The sequence below is a fragment of the Musca vetustissima genome, unplaced genomic scaffold (assembly GCF_032173495.1).
Source record: "Musca vetustissima isolate MV318-11 ecotype Yass unplaced genomic scaffold, APGP_CSIRO_Mvet_v1 utg13750, whole genome shotgun sequence".
In the NCBI taxonomy this organism is placed as follows: Eukaryota; Metazoa; Arthropoda; class Insecta; order Diptera; family Muscidae; genus Musca; species Musca vetustissima.
The window spans coordinates 89,063-107,888 of NW_026875681.1; the positions used below are offsets into that span (position 1 = coordinate 89,063).

Consider the following 18,826-nt stretch of genomic DNA (forward strand, 5'->3'; position numbering starts at 1 on the left):
TTCGAGGACAATTCCAAAATTGTTTATGGCATTTTATGTGAATTTTTTTGTTTGCATCTTCCTGCCTTCCTTGGGTTCGCCATGGTGAGGGTTGTGGCACATTTGACTGCCTTTTGGGTTGACCAATTGTAATTAATTGCCCGGGCCAGAATCTAGAACAAATGTAGTACAATAGCATCTTATTAAGCAGAATGCAGTTCCCCAACCCCTCTCCCGCATCCCCACCTCCGCACACACATTGTCTTCCTTTGTATGGACAATGGCATTAAATCATTCCACTGATGCTGCCGATCGATGGATGCATTGGCAATGCGAATGGTTACGAGTTCCACCTTTCGCGCCAAAAAAAAAAGTGCATTCTTTCGGCATAGAGGTACGCCCCTCTTTAGAATAAAATAACAACGCCTACAAACCATAAATTGAACTGTTAATCAGCTTAAATATAATTTAAAGTATTTTTCGTCTGATTTCGGATTTTTTTTCTTGTTCACACAAATCCGCCACAAGATCAATAATAACATTAAGAAGAAGATGAAGAACAACAAGGCTGTAAAGAATTATTATTATTATTTGGCAATAGGTGTGTGTGTGGGAGAAGGTGTTTGCCACATTTTCTGCAGTTCTACAGTTGTGATGGGCTCAAAAAGGTAAAAGTGTTAAACGAAAGACATTCACCGCTTATGACCAATGCTGCCGCTGCTGATGATGGCAATGCCGATGATGGCCAATTGTTAAGCCCAAAAAACACCTTAAGGGGAGAGAGAGGCTGAGGCAAAGGAATATCGATACAATTGTTGATAATAGCCCGGACAATGGTGTTGTCTGGCTGGCAGGCAGGCTGGACGCCCAGCCGGCTGTTTGGTTTAAATGCAAGGCAACAAGTGGCGTGTTAATCACTTCACGCAGAAACAAAACACCCAACTGCAGTGCCATGCCATCAATGCTCCTGCTGTTGTGTTAATGATATTTTTACCAGCAATTCCTCTTTTTTTACGACCGAGCCTCTAACGAAACTGTGCAGCAATTCCCTTCATGGAGTCTTCAAACTGAACAAATTTCGCTACAAATCATTGATGATTTGTCTATGATAATTTTTTGGCAATAAATTCTCATTTAAATCATAACAGCAACAACAACAAGACAAACCATAAAAAAATGCAACATCTGGCAGGGTATTTAAGGGAATAATTTCAAGATTTTTTGTATAAGAAATATTTTGTATTTTAGGTCCAGAATTGATTTATAAGCTCACTCTTATTGGTCATTAGGTTACATTAAAAATCTGCTAAAAAATCCAAGTCTATTTCGTAAATCGCCTTTAATAAATCACCATAGCCATTTAAAATCGGCTTAAATAATCCAGACTTATTGGTCATCAAGTTCTTCTAGAAATCTGTTTTTAAAACTCCACGCTTATTGGTCATGAAGTTCTTCTAAAAATTTGCTTTTAAAAATCCACGCGCGCGCGCGCGCGCGCGCGCGCGCGCGCGCGCGCGCGCGCGCGCGCGCGCGCGCGCGCGCGCGCGCGCGCGCGCGCGCGCGCGCGCGCGCGCGCGCGCGCGCGCGCGCGCGCGCGCGCGCGCGCGCGCGCGCGCGCGCGCGCGCGCGCGCGCGCGCGCTTATTGGTCATGAAGTTCTTCTAAAAATCTGCTTTTAAAAATCCACGCTTATTGGTCATGAAGTTCTTCTAAAAATCTGCTTTTAAAAATCCACGCTTATTGATCATCAAGTTCTTCTAAAAATCTGCTTTTAAAAATACACGCTTATTGGTCATGAAGTTCTTCTAAAAATCCGCTTTTAAAAATCCACGCTTATTGGTCATCAAGTTCTTCTAAAAATCTGCTTTTAAAAATCCACGTTTATTGGTATCATGGTCCATGAAAAAAATCTGCTTTAAAAATCCAAGTAGGGCGAATATGAGATAGCGTTAAAAATCGTATCAAATTAAATATCGCTGCTGTGTTGTAGTACCATAAACACAAACCATGTATGAAGAAGTACAGCTATTACCCTGTGTGTGTGATCGCAAACACAGGGCGACTCTCTCATATTCTCTCTACTCACTCTTATTGTTCTGCTGGTGCTTGAAAAGATCTGCTTTTAAAATACACGCTTATTGTTCTGCTGTAAATTTAAAACAAATCTGCTTTTAAAATCCACGCTAGTAGGGAAAATATGAGAGAGCGTTAAAAATCGTATCATTGCGTTTCAGGCAATTACCAACAGTTGGCGCTGCTGTGTAGTAGCATAGACACAAACCATGTATGGTGAAGTACAGATGTCATCCTGTGTGTGTTATTGCAGACACAGGGTGACTCTCTCATATTCTCCCTACTCACGCTTATTGTTCTGCTGATCCTTAAAAAAAGACTTTAAAAATTTAGACTTATTTAGACTTATATCTTAAAAATCCGCATTAAAACTCCCTCTTGAGAAAACCTTCCACTCTGTTAAAAAATCCACGATTATTGTTCCACTGGCCCTTAAAAACTAGCTTAAAAAATTCAAACTTATTGGTCAATATCTTAAAAATCCGCATTAAATCTCCCTCTTGAGAAAACCTTCCACTCATATTATCCGGTTGGTCCTTGAAAAAATCTGTTTTAAAAATCCGCGATTATTGTTCGAATTGTCCTTAAAAATCTGCTTGAAAAATCCACGCTTATCCACATTACATAACCCATCATTCGCACTTTCTCAGCACATACACTAATAAAATCTCCCACAACGCATTTCTCATGTATCATTTTGGACAAAATTAAATATCTTCTGATGTTAGGGAATGACCGAACATATCAGTCTCTATTATTTACTGGTAAAATAAATTAAAACTAAAAATTGCATTCCATCATTGGGGACAAGTCAACCCCGGCCAACAAATCACCAACATGATCCGAGTATCCAATAATCAAACATGCGAAGCAACAACAACACACATATCATCAGGAGCAGCCGCCGCGGAAGCTGAGACAAACAAGCGGACCGAGAAGACAATGTGTGTAAGTAATGAACAGTGACATCAGCAGCATTTCGCAAATAAACAGACTTGACGACAGACAGGCAGGCAGGCCGGATGACTGGTAGGTTGGCTAGTTGGTAGACATTGAGGCAGGCGTTTTGTGAAACGCAACGCTGAAGGAGAAATCAACAACTGAACTCGCTGGACAGATGGACAAAGAGCGTACAACTAAAAGTGGATACTCACCATAAAGTACCACTTAACATCAATCAGGCAAATGAACACCAAAACTACAGGACAGTTGACATGTGAGTAAACACAGTCAGTTAACCAGGCAGCCAACCAAGCAGGCGATTTCAACTTGGTGGTGGGGAATCGCCTTCGATATGTTCGCATGCTATTCGCAATTGTCTGTCTGTCTTCAATGACGACGAGTTGTTTCAGATGACCTGCCGCCGCTCCTTTTGGCCATAAAAGAATATTTGCCGCCGTTTGTTGGCTGTTATTTTTTGATATTCTGCGCATCGTCACATTTGCTGAAACGTCGTCATCAAACTCATAGCTATCGTCATCATCATCATTCCATGGAGATGGATCAGTCAATGGCAGACAATAACGCGCCAAAGGAAAATTGCGAACAAGGGGAGGCAAGGATTTGTTTGTTTTGCGTTATAGTGGGTATATGGGAAATAGGGATTACGGTCTAAAATAGGCAATATTATTTTTCAGCACCAGGAAAGACCCATTTTATTAGATTTTAATGCGATTTTTTAAAGGGCAAACTTCTGTGGATGGATGCACGGATTATTGAATTGGATTTTTCAAGGACCAGCAGAAAAATAAGCATGAACTTTAAAAGCAGATTTTTTAAGAACTGCATGACCAATAAACCTGGTTTATGAAAGCGGATTTTTTCAGGGACATGATGTCCAGTATTAGTGGATTTTCGAAGCTGATTTTGTTTAAGGACCAGCAGAACAATAAATTAGGATTTTAATACTTATTTTTCAAAGTTCCAGCAAAACAATTATTGTGGATTTTTAAAGCAGATTTATTCAAAGACCAGTAGAACACCCTGTGTCCCTGATATAACACACACAGGGTAACATCTGTACTTCGCCATACACGGTTTGTGTCTATGCTACTACAAGCAATGCCATCTATTGGCAATTGCCTCAAAACGCTATGTAATTTGACCTGCTTTTTAACACTCTCTCATATTCTCCCTACTAGTGTGGATTTTAAAAGGAGATTTTTTTAATGGACCATGTAAGAAATAAACTTCGAATTTTAAAGCAGATTTTTTTAAGGACCAGCAAAACAATAAACGTCGAATTTTTACAGTAGATTTTTCATGGACCAGCAAAGCAACAAGCGTGGATTTTCAGCAGATTTCTTCAAGGACAATGTTACCAATTTTTAAAGGAGATGTTTTCAAATGCCATGTTACCAATACACGTGGATTTTTAAAGCAGATTTTTTCAATGGCCATCAGAACAATAAGCGTAGATTTTAAAAACAGTTTTTTTAAGCACCAGTAGAACAATAAGCGTGGATATTTAAAGGAGATTTTTTCAAGGGCTTTGGGACTAAAAAGCATGGATTTATTCAAGGATTCTATGACCCATAAGTGTGGATTTTAAAGCAGATTTTTTAAAGAACTTGATGGCGAATAATCGTATAAATTTTTTAAGCAAATTTTTTGAAGAACTTTATCATCAACAAGATTTGATTTTTCCAGGTACTACTTGGTCAATAAGCATGGATTTTCAAGGAAAGCTTATTTTCAAGGACTAGCAAAAACAAATAAGCGTGAATTTTAAAGCAGATTAGTTGAAGGACTTGATGACCAATAAACGTAGATTTTATAAGCAGCAGTTTTTCAAGGACCAGTAGAAAAATAAGCGTGTATTTTTAAAGAAGATGTTTTCAAGGAATTGATGATCAATTAGCGTGATTTTTAAATCATATTATTTTAAGAACAATAAGCTGGGATTTTCAAAGCAGATTTATTCAAGGAATTGATGACCAATTAGCGTGGATTTTTAAAGCAGATTTATTCAAGGACCTGAAGAAAAATAATCGTGGATTTTTAAAGCAGATTTATTCAAGGACTTGATGACCAAGAAGCCTGGATTTCTAAGGCAGATTTTTTCAAGGACCAGTAGAACAATAAACGTGGATTTTAAAAGCCGATTTTTTCAAGGACTAGATTTGCAATAAGCGAGGATTTTTAAAGCCGATTTTTTCAAGGACTTCATGACCAAAAGCCTGGATTTTTTAAACAGATTTTTTCAAGAACCAGTAGAGCGTGGATTTTTAAAGAAGATGTTTTGAAGGACTTGATGACCAATAAGCGAGAATTTTTAAAGAAGATGTTTTCAAGGACTTGATGACCAATAAGCGAGGATTTTTAAAGAAGATGTTTTCAAGGACTTGATGACCAATAAGCGAGGATTTTTAAAGCAGATTTTTTCAAGGATTTCATAACCAATAAACGTAGTTTTTTAAAGGCAGATTTTTTCAAGGTCTTCATGACCAATAAGCCTGGATTTTGAAGGCAGATTTATTCAAGGACTTGATGACCAAGAAGCCCGGATTTTTCGGGGACCAGTAGAACAATAATCATGGATTGTTAAAACAGATCTTTTCAAGGACTTGATGAGCAATAAGCTTGGATTTTTTAAACAGATTTTTTCAAGGACATCATGACCAATAAGTGTGGATTTTTTAAACAGATTTTTTCAAGGACTTCATGACCAATAAGTGTGGATGTTTAAGGCAGATTTTTTCAAGATCAAACAAAAAGCTTTGATTTTTAAAGCAGATTTTTCTAAGGGCCTGATGACCAATAAGCATGGTTTTTTAAAACAGATTTTTTCAAAGATTTCATAACCAATAAGCGTGTTTTTTTAAGGCAAATTTATTCAAGGACTTGATGACCAAAAACCTGAATTTTTAAGGCAGATTTTTTCAAGGGCGTTATGACCATTAAGCACAGATTTTTAAGGCAGATTTTTTCAAGGGCGTTATGACCATTAAACACAGATTTTTAAGGCAGATTTTTTCAAGGGCGATTTTTAAGGTACATTTTTTCAAAGACCAATAGAACAATAAGTTGGAATTTTTAAACCAGAGAAGAATAAAAATCCAATAAGTGTGGATTTTTTTCAAAATATTCCAGCAGAATTCACGCCTTTTAAGTCTGAATTTTTAACCCAGAGAATAATAAAAAATTCAGAATTTTTGACCTGAAGACATTATTCAAAAATTTTTTTAAAATTCACGTCTTTTGAACTGAATATATTCTTCAAAATATTCTCAAAACCCTTCAAAATATTCTCTAAAAAATCCAGAATTTTTGAGCTGAGACTGGCATTCAAAAAAATTTTTTTTTTTAAATTTACGTCTTTTGAACTGAAGATATTCTTCAAAATATTTTTTAAAACCCACGCCTTTTTATCTGAAGATTTTCTTTAAAATATTCTTTAACATAACAAAATTCTCCCCAAAAATGCTACGATTTTTTTTAAGAAATCCCAAATCTTCATTGAAATCCCTAAATTGTGAAGTGTATTTACCATTGTCAAGACCTACATACTATATATGATTGTGCGGTAGTGTCACTTAAATGTTTAACAATTATTTGTAATACATCTGGACGACAATTTGTGGAAGGAAGGCATTAACAAAACAAAAAAAACCTAAAGATAACAACAACAACTTATTATTGAAATTAAATATTTGATAGGCAAATTAGGATTTGAATTTTAAAAAGTATTCGACCGGAATAAACCGAGGCCTATAAAAATAATATTTTTTGAAAATTTTTTTTTATACTAAAATTTATGAATTCAACTGGATATTCCAACAATTTTGAAAAAAAAAATAATTTTCAAACCTAATTCTAGCATTTAAATAATTTTGAAATAATAATGTAAGACTAAAAGGAAACCCCCACTCCTTTCTGTTTTACAAATGCCCTTTAATTCTTTACCTCTCACCTTGGCAATGGTATTTCGTATGCTTGCAATTCAGCAACAACCAAAAACAAAAAAAAAACAGCAATCCGAACATTACATTATATGGACAACATTATGTTAATGTAAAACACTCTCTCCCGCTAATAGACCAATGTTATATTTCTAAGAATAATGTTGGCTAAAAGAATGGCTGGAAGGCTGACTTGGCTGGCTGGCTGGCTAGATGGCCCACAAACAAAAACATGAACAACAAAATCAAGAACAAAACAGAAAACTTGGAACAACAACTACAAGCCAACAAAAACAAAAAACTTTTGGAAAAAAGTCATTCTTCTTTTGTTTTCTAGGAATTGTCTTTATCACGTCTTAAAAGTGCTGTGAATATTTGTATCCTGAGAACAAACAAAAAAGTGGATGGTAAACAAGAGCAGACGGAAGGTTACAAAAATTGGGGAAATTTTGTAGTGTCAAAATCCAAGCCTTGAAAAAATTTCTTTTTAAATACTCACATCCTCTTGACCTTTGAAAAAATTCTTTAAAAATCCACTCTTTTGGTAGGCCTTGAAAAATATTCTTTAAAAATGCAAGCCTTTGGAAGGCTCTGGACAAATATTCTTTAAAAAATCAACGCCATAAATAGGCCTTGGCCCCGAGAAAAATATTAAAAAAATCTCCAACGTATGATAGGCCTATTTTAAATATCCACCTCATGGAGTGGATTCGACCGAATTTTATGATATTTTTACTTACCATTAAAGAATCCATCTACCGAATTTCTATACCCCTCCCCGTTATTCCAATTCGAAAACAAAAATGCTACTGCATTTGTTTTCTTTTTGAAATAACTTTTTTCTCCTGGGCTTGTTGGGCTTCTGAAAAGGGCACAATAGGCGATGATGATACTGGATTGATACTAGAATTCAAGTAGCCGAAAAAACAACAAACAATCAGACATACATACATCCATACACAAGAACAACATTTGCCAAAATCCCAGCCAGACCAATTGTACAACTTTGTCACATGTTTCTATTATATGTAAGTATGTAATATTGTGTGTAAATATACATCTGGACAAACAAACAATGTATTTTATTAAGAAGAAGAGCTTGGAATATTTTATTAAGCAACCTTCCAGCTTAAAAACAAAAATATACTCCAAGTTCTTCTCCCTGTAAATTTTGAATGCCCTTAATGTCATACTACAGCCTCATTGGTAATAAAAAAATATTAAAATAAAACTTTCTAAATACTAGTAATGGGTGGGATCTTTATATAGGGGTTAAGTCAGCACATGAATCTACATTGAAAATTGTCTCCAGGGATGTTTTTCACCCTCCAAGAAACTGGAAACACAAAATAAAGCCATGAATCTAAAATGAATTTTGAATTGAAAAAGCTCTGATAATATTTTTTAAAACTCCACGCCTTTTCAATTGAAAATAGTCTTCAAAATATTCTTTAAAAATCCACGCCTTTTCAATTGAAGATAGCTCTGAAAATATTCTTTAAAAATCCACGCCTTTTCAATTGAAGATAGTCTTCAAAATATTCTTTAAAAATCCACGCCTTTTCAATTGAAGATAGTCTTCAAAATATTCTTTAAAAATCCACGCCTTTTCAATTGAAGATAGTCTTCAAAATATTCTTTAAAAATCCACGCCTTTTGAGCTGAACCGAGACTTCAAAATATTCTTTTAAAATCGCCTTTTAATCCACGCCTATCCTTGAAATGCTCTCTAAAATTCCACGCCTTTTTTTGGAAAGACGGGCCTTCACAATTTTCTTTTTTATCAAACTTTCACTCTCCTCCTCTATGACATTTCCATAATTACACATTTTATTTCAATTTTTTTATAAAATTATAATTTCTTTTACATCCATTTCAAATTTCAAAATGGATGTGCGATTTTTATCGCATTCTTTATCGCTGCTAGTATTTCCAAAAGTTTTTTAAAGTTATTCCTCTTCTTCATTTTCCTAAGAAATGTGTGCTATCTATGCACCCTCCACCCCCTTCTTTATAAATTGTTGTTGCATTTATATTTCCTTTCGCATTTTTTTTATGGATAACATTTTTGTCTGCAGAGAAGTGAATGTGAATTTGAATATATTCTAGACTAAAGAAAACCCCCAAAAACAATTCCAGACAAGCTAACAGGCCAGGGAGGCAGTCATCCAACCAGGCAGCCAAACAACAAACCAACCAACCAGGCTAACATCATAAAACGTGAGGTTAAAGTTAATTGTTATTGTTGGAGACCCAACAAAACCCTTTTGTCGAAGGAAAAACTAGAAAAAAATGGAATAGCTACTGTGCGAAGCTAATGTAAGAATAATCCTTGGGAGTTAAAGAGCTCACACAGATACTCTCACACACACATATACTCATAAATATTTTGAATCATAAAACTTATTCACATATAGCAAAAAAATTATACTTGGAAGTTTACTATTCAAAATGCATTGAATATGAATTAATGAAAGGTCACAAGTATGGGAAGTTACATTTTTGTAATCACAATACTGCAAGTGAATGTTTTTAAATTGACTTTTAGGCTAAGACTAACCTTGAAAATATTCTTTAATAGAAAGCGCCTTATAAGCCACAGCTAACTTTGAAAATATTCTTTAAAAATCCACACCTTATAGGCTCAATATAATCTTGAAAATATTCTTTACAAATCCCCTCATTATAGGCTCCTAAAAAAATATTCTTAAAAAAAAATAAAAAAAATATATCAAAAAAATATTCTTAAAAAAGGCACGCATTTTTTACACATTTACATTTATATTGAAAAAGTTCTTTAAAAACCACGCATTATTTGGTCAAGGTAACATTGAAAAAATTCTTTAAAAACCACGCCTTATTTGAAAAAATTCTTTAAAAACCACGCCTTATTTGAAAAAATTCTTTAAAAACCACGCCTTATTTGAAAAAATTCTTTAAAAACCACGCCTTATTTGAAAAAATTCTTTAAAAACCACGCCTTATTTGAAAAAATTCTTTAAAAACCACGCCTTATTAAAAAAAATTCTTTAAAAACCACGCCTTATTTGAAAAAAATCTTTAAAAACCACGCCTTATTTGAAAAAAATTCTTTAAAAACCACGCCTTATTTGAAAAAATTCTTTAAAAACCACGCCTTATTTGAAAAAATTCTTTAAAAACCACGCCTTGTTTGAAAAAATTCTTTAAAAACCACGCCTTATTTGAAAAAATTCTTTAAAAACCACGCCTTATTCGGTCAAGCTAACATTGAAAAAATTCTTTAAAAACCACGCCTTATTCGGTCAAGCTAACATTGAAAAAATTCTTTAAAAATCCACGCCTTATTCGGTCAAGCTAACATTGAAAAAATTCTTTAAAAATCCACGCCTTATTCGGTCAAGCTAACATTGAAAAAATTCTTTAAAAATCCACGCCTTATTCGGTCAAGCTAACATTGAAAAAATTCTTTAAAAATCCACGCCTTATTCGGTCAAGCTAACATTGAAAAAATTCTTTAAAAATCCACGCCTTATTCGGTCAAGCTAACATTGAAAAAATTCTTTAAAAATCCACGCCTTATTCGGTCAAGCTAACATTGAAAAAATTCTTTAAAAATCCACGCCTTATTCGGTCAAGCTAACATTGAAAAAATTCTTTAAAAATCCACGCCTTATTCGGTCAAGCTAACATTGAAAAAATTCTTTAAAAATCCACGCCTTATTCGGTCAAGCTAACATTGAAAAAATTCTTTAAAAATCCACGCCTTATTCGGTCAAGCTAACATTGAAAAAATTCTTTAAAAATCCACGCCTTATTCGGTCAAGCTAACATTGAAAAAATTCTTTAAAAATCCACGCCTTATTCGGTCAAGCTAACATTGAAAAAATTCTTTAAAAATCCACGCCTTATTCGGTCAAGCTAACATTGAAAAAATTCTTTAAAAATCCACGCCTTATTTGGTCAAGCTAACATTGAAAAAATTCTTTAAAAATCCACGCCTTATTTCTTTAAAAATCCACGCCTTATTCGGTCAAGCTAACATTGAAAAAATTCTTTAAAAATCCACGCCTTATTCGGTCAAGCTAACATTGAAAAAATTCTTTAAAAATCCTCGCCTTATTTGGTCATGCTAACATTGAAAAAATTCTTTAAAAATCCACGCCTTATTTGGTCAAGCTAACATTGAAAAAATTCTTTAAAAATCCACGCCTTATTCGGTCAAGCTAACATTGAAAAAATTCTTTAAAAATCCACGCCTTATTTGGTCAAGCTAACATTGAAAAAATTCTTTAAAAATCCACGCCTTATTCGGTCAAGCTAACATTGAAAAAATTCTTTAAAAATCCACGCCTTATTCGGTCAAGCTAACATTGAAAAAATTCTTTAAAAATCCACGCCTTATTCGGTCAAGCTAACATTGAAAAAATTCTTTAAAAATCCACGCCTTATTTGGTCAAGCTAACATTGAAAAAATTCTTTAAAAATCCACGCCTTATTTCTTTAAAAATCCACGCCTTATTCGGTCAAGCTAACATTGAAAAAATTCTTTAAAAATCCACGCCTTATTCGGTCAAGCTAACATTGAAAAAATTCTTTAAAAATCCACGCCTTATTCGGTCAAGCTAACATTGAAAAAATTCTTTAAAAATCCACGCCTTATTCGGTCAAGCTAACATTGAAAAAATTCTTTAAAAATCCACGCCTTATTCGGTCAAGCTAACATTGAAAAAATTCTTTAAAAATCCACGCCTTATTCGGTCAAGCTAACATTGAAAAAATTCTTTAAAAATCCACGCCTTATTCGGTCAAGCTAACATTGAAAAAATTCTTTAAAAATCCACGCCTTATTCGGTCAAGCTAACATTGAAAAAATTCTTTAAAAATCCACGCCTTATTCGGTCAAGCTAACATTGAAAAAATTCTTTAAAAATCCACGCCTTATTCGGTCAAGCTAACATTGAAAAAATTCTTTAAAAATCCACGCCTTATTCGGTCAAGCTAACATTGACAAAATTCTTTAAAAATCCACGCCTTATTCGGTCAAGCTAACATTGAAAAAATTCTTTAAAAATCCACGCCTTATTCGGTCAAGCTAACATTGAAAAAATTCTTTAAAAATCCACGCCTTATTCGGTCAAGCTAACATTGAAAAAATTCTTTAAAAATCCACGCCTTATTCGGTCAAGCTAACATTGACAAAATTCTTTAAAAATCCACGCCTTATTCGGTCAAGCTAACATTGAAAAAATTCTTTAAAAATCCACGCCTTATTCGGTCAAGCTAACATTGAAAAAATTCTTTAAAAATCCACGCCTTATTCGGTCAAGCTAACATTGAAAAAATTCTTTAAAAATCCACGCCTTATTCGGTCAAGCTAACATTGAAAAAATTCTTTAAAAATCCACGCCTTATTCGGTCAAGCTAACATTGAAAAAATTCTTTAAAAATCCACGCCTTATTCGGTCAAGCTAACATTGAAAAAATTCTTTAAAAATCCACGCCTTATTCGGTCAAGCTAACATTGAAAAAATTCTTTAAAAATCCACGCCTTATTCGGTCAAGCTAACATTGAAAAAATTCTTTAAAAATCCACGCCTTATTCGGTCAAGCTAAATTGAAAAAATTCTTTAAAAATCCACGCCTTATTTCAAGGAAAAAATTCTTTAAAAATCCACGCCTTATTTGGTCAAGCTAACATTGAAAAAATTCTTTAAAAATCCACGCCTTATTTCTTTAAAAATCCACGCCTTATTCGGTCAAGCTAACATTGAAAAAATTCTTTAAAAATCCACGCCTTATTCGGTCAAGCTAACATTGAAAAAATTCTTTAAAAATCCTCGCCTTATTTGGTCATGCTAACATTGAAAAAATTCTTTAAAAATCCACGCCTTATTTGGTCAAGCTAACATTGAAAAAATTCTTTAAAAATCCACGCCTTATTCGGTCAAGCTAACATTGAAAAAAATCTTTAAAAATCCACGCCTTATTTGGTCAAGCTAACATTCAACATATTCTTTTAAAATCCACGCCTTATTTGGTCAAGCTAACATTCAACATATTCTTTTAAAATCCACGCCTTTTGAGCTAAGGCTGACCTACAAAATATTCTTTAAAAATCCACGCCTTTTGAGCTAAGGCTGACCTACAAAATATTCTTTTATAATCCACGCCTTGTAATCTAAGCCTGGCCTTCATAATATTTATTATTTCACATTTTTTGTGCCTAGGCTGGCCTTTAAAATATTCTTTAAAAATCCACGCTTTAAAGGTCTTCTTTAAACATAAGAGTATTGATATAAATATTCGTTAAAAATCTACGCCTTTTGAGCCGAAGACAGCCTTGAAAGTGTTCGTTAAAAACCTATGCCTTTTGAGCCGAAGATAGCATTGAAAGTGTTCGTTAAAAATCTACGGCTTTTTAAGCTGAAGACAAACTTCAAAATATTCTTTAAAAATTTAAGCCTTTTGAACCGAAGATAGTTTTAAAAACATTCTTTAAGGATCCATGCCTTTTGAACCGAAGATAGTCTTCAAAATAATCTTTTAGAATCCACGTCTTTTGAGCTGAAGCTGGCCTTTAAATTGTTCTTTTAGAATCCACATCTTTTGAGCTGAAGACAGCCTTGAAAATATTCGTTAAAAATCCACGCCTTTTGAGCCTAGGCTGGCCTTGGAAATATTCTTTAAAAATTCATGCCTTTTAAGCCTATGCTGGCCTTTAAAATATTCTTTCAAAATCTACACATTTTGTATCATATCTTTACACCTCCTTTTCATCATTCCTTCATTTATTTATCAGACCTCCTGTTTTACACGCATTCCACGCAGTAATTATTCCAAGGTGATGATATCATCATCATCACCATGGCTGTGATTTATATAACATTTATATAACAAACGTTTGTTTACAACTTACCTTGGCCACCATGGCAAAAACACTACCACAGCAACAACGTCAAGGTTAGACTAATATTAAAAAAAAAGAGAATTATATTAGTCCTCCATCAATTGCATTGCGAAAGTCGTAACGATGATATCGCGTAGAGATAAACTTTTAAATTATCCCTGGGAACAGAGACGCTATGAACAGCATAGAGAAAAAGTTAAGTCCGCCAAGGCAGCCATAGATCGTTCACCGCCTATTTTCTATCCCCATATTGTACAAAAAGCCAAGAAGCAACAATCCGAACGGGAACGTATTCTTCATGTGGAGGCGGAAAATGTACGTTTGCTACAAAGTCTAGCGGATATTATGCGTAGCAAACGAATGGCGGATTTTTGGAGAGAACCACGGCCAAAGTAAGTCTGAAATTTGAGAGAAGAATAAGAATAATAATTAGAATTAGGTGGAAATCGAGATTCGAATAAGAATTATGACATTTAAAGACATAGATAGACACAAACATGGAAAGAGACTTTTTGTTTAGCTCCAGGATTTTGGTTCTTGTCCTCAAAGGCAACATTTGTGCTAGGACTATAATAAAACACTATCTGCTTTATGGAAAAGGCACATTTGTCTTTCACATACAAGTCGATTAACTGACTGGAATCGACTTTAAGTTAATAATTCAAATTCATAGGAATCCTATTCTGTTCTCTAACAACATTAATTAACAATTTTTCAAAAAAATGTATCTTTATATATTCCCCCGTTTTTCATTACAGTTTTTTAAATCGTGAAAAATTATTTGAAATACGTCCAAAAACCACTCAGACCAATTGGTCACCCATGGAAAGTCTAAGGGAGAGTGTTAATACTACGGCGTCGACAAAACGCAATGCCCGCTGTCCAACCTGTAATGGCCGTCCCGAGAAGCCATTGACGGTAAGTATTTCATCTTCTTATTATTTAGATAAAATTGCAAAATAATTTCTATTTTATATGCAGATAATTCCCGAAGCTCGCATACCATGGCAACCGCCACGCATAACCTTTAATAAACGACTAATGAACAGCTGCTATTTGCCTAGTAAAATGAATTTGGGCCAGAAAAAATAATATTGGAAAACATTCGCAATAAACCTGTGCTATAATTTTGCAAAATTTGTTTAATATTTCCATTTACGGGCATTTCGAAAACTTCTAGAATGTTCATAATAGACGCCTTAGAGGTCGTCTTAAAGATCTGGTTTTAACATAAGATTATTGATATCAATCTACACTTATTGAATTGATGATAGCACTGAAAATATTCGTAAAAAATCTACGCCTTTTGAGCCGAAGACAGCCTTGAAAGTGTTCGTTAAAAATCTACGCCTTATAAGCTGAAGACAACCTTCAAAATATGCTTTAAAAATTCACGCCTTTTGAACCGAAGATAGTCTTTAAAATATTCTCATGGAATCCAAATTTTTTGAACCGAAGATAGTCTTCAAATATTCTTTTAGAATCCAAGCCTTTTGAGCTGAAGCTGGCCTTTAAAATATTCTTTAAAAATTTACACCATTCGAGCTGAAGACAACCTTAAAAATATTCGTTAAAAATCTACTCCTTTTGAGCTGAAGATGGCCTTTAAGTATTCTTAAAAAACGCCATTCGAGCTGAAGACAGCCTCCGTTAAAAATTTACCCCTTTAAGCTGAAAATATGATTTAAAATATTACTTAAAATTCCAAGCGATTTGTACTGAAAATATTCTTAAAAATAGTCTTTAAAAATCCACGCCTTTTGGACTGAAGATATTCTTCAAAATAGTCTTTAAAAATCCACTCATTTTCAATTGAAGGAAGTCTTCAAAATATTCTTTTAAACCCAAGATAGTCTTGAGCTGATGCTGGCATTCAAAATATTCATTAAAAATCGACACCATTTGAGCTGGTGCTGACCTTCAAAATATTCTTTAAAAATCAACGCCATTTGAGCTAATGCTGACGCCAAATTCACGTTGATGCTGGCATTCAAAATATTCTTTAAAAACCCACGCCATTTGTGCTGATGCTGGCCTTCAAAATATTCTTTAAAAATCCACGCCATTTGAGCTGATGCTGACGCCAAATCCACGCTGATGCTGGCATTCAAAATATTCTTTAAAAATCCACGCCTTTCGAGCTGAAAATATTCGTTTAAAATCCACGTCATTTGAGTTGATGCTGGCCTTCGAAATATTCTTTAAAAATCCACTACATTTGAGCTGAGGCTGGACTTCAAAATTTACTTTAACATTCCCGCCTCTCGAACTGAAAATACGCCTCTGAGCTGAAAATTATCGGGTACTTTAAAAATACACACCTATTGAGCTGAATATAGCCTTCAACATTTTCAGAAAATATCCACACCTTTTGAACTGAATAAAGCCTCCGGAATATTCTTCTTTCAACAGTAAGCTTTCAAAATTAACAAACAAAATTATACATCATACCATGGTACAATTATAAAAGGTAACAGCAAATCCCAGCTGATTTGATTCCAACGTAATACTAGTGTCAATATGAATTTGACAAATTATGTTTTTAAAAATCACCCAACAGGAAAATTGGGAACGCATACAATTTGAAATTGTTCTTTATTAATGTGCTCCCGTATTCAATTTAAATCTGCCTGCAGGGAAATTTGAGGAAGCAAATCTTTCTTGAATATATACATTAAAAATGTGTTACATATATACACCTATTGAAGCTAGAAATATAAATTTATAGATTTTCCATGTTTTTCAATTTTTATTTTGAGGATTCGAAAATATACATTTTCAAAATAAAAATAATTTGATGACAATTTGTTTGCTTGTTTACATTTTTCTGTCAAATGAGTTCTTTTTACAACAACAAATTTCCAGTAAGCTTTCAAAATTAACAAAATTATACATCATACAAATCATACAACAAACACCAAAAAGAGTTGGCAACACATTGGTAATGTAATTGGTAACACTTCAAAACAGCTGTTTATAGATGAAAATTAATTTTCGAATCCCTATAATGGGCGTTTTTTTACAATCTTTTCATGTTTTCATTTTAATCTTTATCACAATATTCCTCTTCATTTTATTTTTCCTCATTCTACGGCGAAGCAACTTCGAAGTTCGCAATTTTTAGAAAGTCTTGATTTCCTCAAAGATAAAAAGTCGACTTCGACTTTTTGAATTTTCAATACAAAAAATCGATTAATCGATTAGTCGAAAGTCGATTTACTTATCCCTAATCATAATTTGCCTAAACCTCATTCGTAAACAACACGGTTTCCATTTAGTCTCTATCCCACCTCATTCGTAAACTTTCGGTTATACCATTTTGAGTTCATCTTTATCGGCCATTTTGTCTTCTCTTCCCATTCGTTAGCAGGTGGAACGTTTTTAATTTTTTTCAGTCGTCGTTTTTATTTTAGCTCCGTTCCAATAAAAGAATCTACTAATTTTACAACTTTTTACTCGAAAACCGTTCCTGAACCCATAAAACTGTTAAAGCATTGAATCAAATTTAAGAGAGCACAAAACAAAATGGCTTTCTCTTTGTAAACTTTTTGTTATGTTGATTTTGAAGTATTGCCATCTAATTTTGGCATATTTACTAGATTTGCGTTTCCGAACTTTTCAAATTATTTTGTACTCTGAGACTTGAAATGTTTCCCTTTTACTAGCTTTACTATTAAACAAGTGAAAAAGCGTTAAGTTCGGCCGGGCCGAACTTTGGATACCCTCACCCACAGCTATACTGACAGGTATTTGAAATGAAAAAGTGGACCGATATTTATAATTTTAAATAGAGATATTTGGTACCCAATATGAACCCACTGTACCAAATTTCAGCGAATTCGGTTGAAAATCGCGCTTAAGAACCTCAAAATACCGAAAATTTAGGGTACTCTTATATGGGGGCTATCCGAAAAAATGTACCTTTATTTATAATTTTTGGTAGAGAGATTTGCTACCCAATAAGAACTCAAAGTACCAAATTTCAGCGAATTCAGTTGAAAAACACGCTCAAGAACCCCAAAATACCGAAATTGGGGGGTACCCTTATATGGGGGATATCCGAAAAAATTGACCTATATTTAAATTTTTTTGTGGAGAGATTTGGTGCTAAGAACTCAAAATACTAAATTACAGCCAATTCGGTGAAAAATACGATAAAAACCCCAAAAATACTGAAAATTAGGAGGTACCGTTATATGGGGGCTACAAGAAAAAGTGGACCTATATTTATAATTTTTTGTGGATACATTTACTACAAATTCGCTTGAAAAAAGCGCTCAAGAACCCCAAAATACCGAAAATTGGGGGGTACCCTTATATGGGAGCTATGCCTAAACGTGGACCGATATATCCCATCTTCGAACTTGACCTGCCTACAGACAAAAGACAACCCTATGCAAAATTTCAGCACCCTATCTCAATTCCTTCAGAAGATAGCGTGATTACAACAGACGGACGGACATGGCTAGATCGTCTTAGAATTTTACCCTGATCAAGAATATATATACTTTATAGGGTCGGAAATGAATATTTCGATGAGTTACAAACGGAATGACAAAATTAATATACCCTCCATACTATGGTGGAGGGTATAAAAAGTACTGGAACAGACCATTTGTTGGCGAAGGTTTGCGTACGACGTCGCTTGAGTCTTGGCAGAACGACGATTAACAAGCGAATTTTATGAAGGCTGGAGTCTTGGAGGCTTCCCACTGTTCTTTTGAATCTCTCTCTCTCTCTCTCTCTCTCTCTCTCTTTTATTATTTTTTTTTTTTTGTTTTTCCATATATAGTTCCTTTGCTCCAAATAGTTCCTTTGCTCCATATAGTTCCTTTGCTCCATACAGTTCCTTTGCTTCAAATAGTTCAAAAAAGGAACTGGATCAGAGAAAGGAATTATATTAATTAAAGAACTGGAACTAGTTCCGTTCGTTCCTTTCTCGGAATAGTTCCAATGAACTAGTTCGTTCCGGAACTACCAAACTG

At 34.1% G+C, this 18,826-nt stretch overlaps 1 protein-coding gene across 1 annotated transcript; it reads left to right on the top strand.

The window, feature by feature from the left end:
- The first annotated feature begins 13,964 nt into the window (after positions 1–13,964).
- On the top strand, positions 13,965–14,933 carry LOC133338199 (uncharacterized). The gene is made up of 3 exons (XM_061546382.1): positions 13,965–14,233; positions 14,600–14,759; positions 14,823–14,933. The coding sequence occupies exons 1-3, from the start codon at positions 13,965–13,967 to the stop codon at positions 14,931–14,933; spliced, it is 540 nt and encodes a 179-aa protein (XP_061402366.1).
- The last annotated feature ends 3,893 nt before the right edge of the window (positions 14,934–18,826 follow it).

What these genes read in the sequence shown, in the direction of transcription:
- LOC133338199 (XM_061546382.1), top strand. Translation starts at nt 13,965, where the DNA reads ATGATATCGCGTAGAGATAAACTTTTAAATTATCCCTGGGAACAGAGA. An exon ending in TGGAGAGAACCACGGCCAAA is followed by an intron (nt 14,234 to 14,599) that starts GTAAGTCTGAAA and finishes TTTTCATTACAG; the next exon opens with TTTTTTAAATCGTGAAAAAT. An exon ending in GTCCCGAGAAGCCATTGACG is followed by an intron (nt 14,760 to 14,822) that starts GTAAGTATTTCA and finishes TTTTATATGCAG; the next exon opens with ATAATTCCCGAAGCTCGCAT.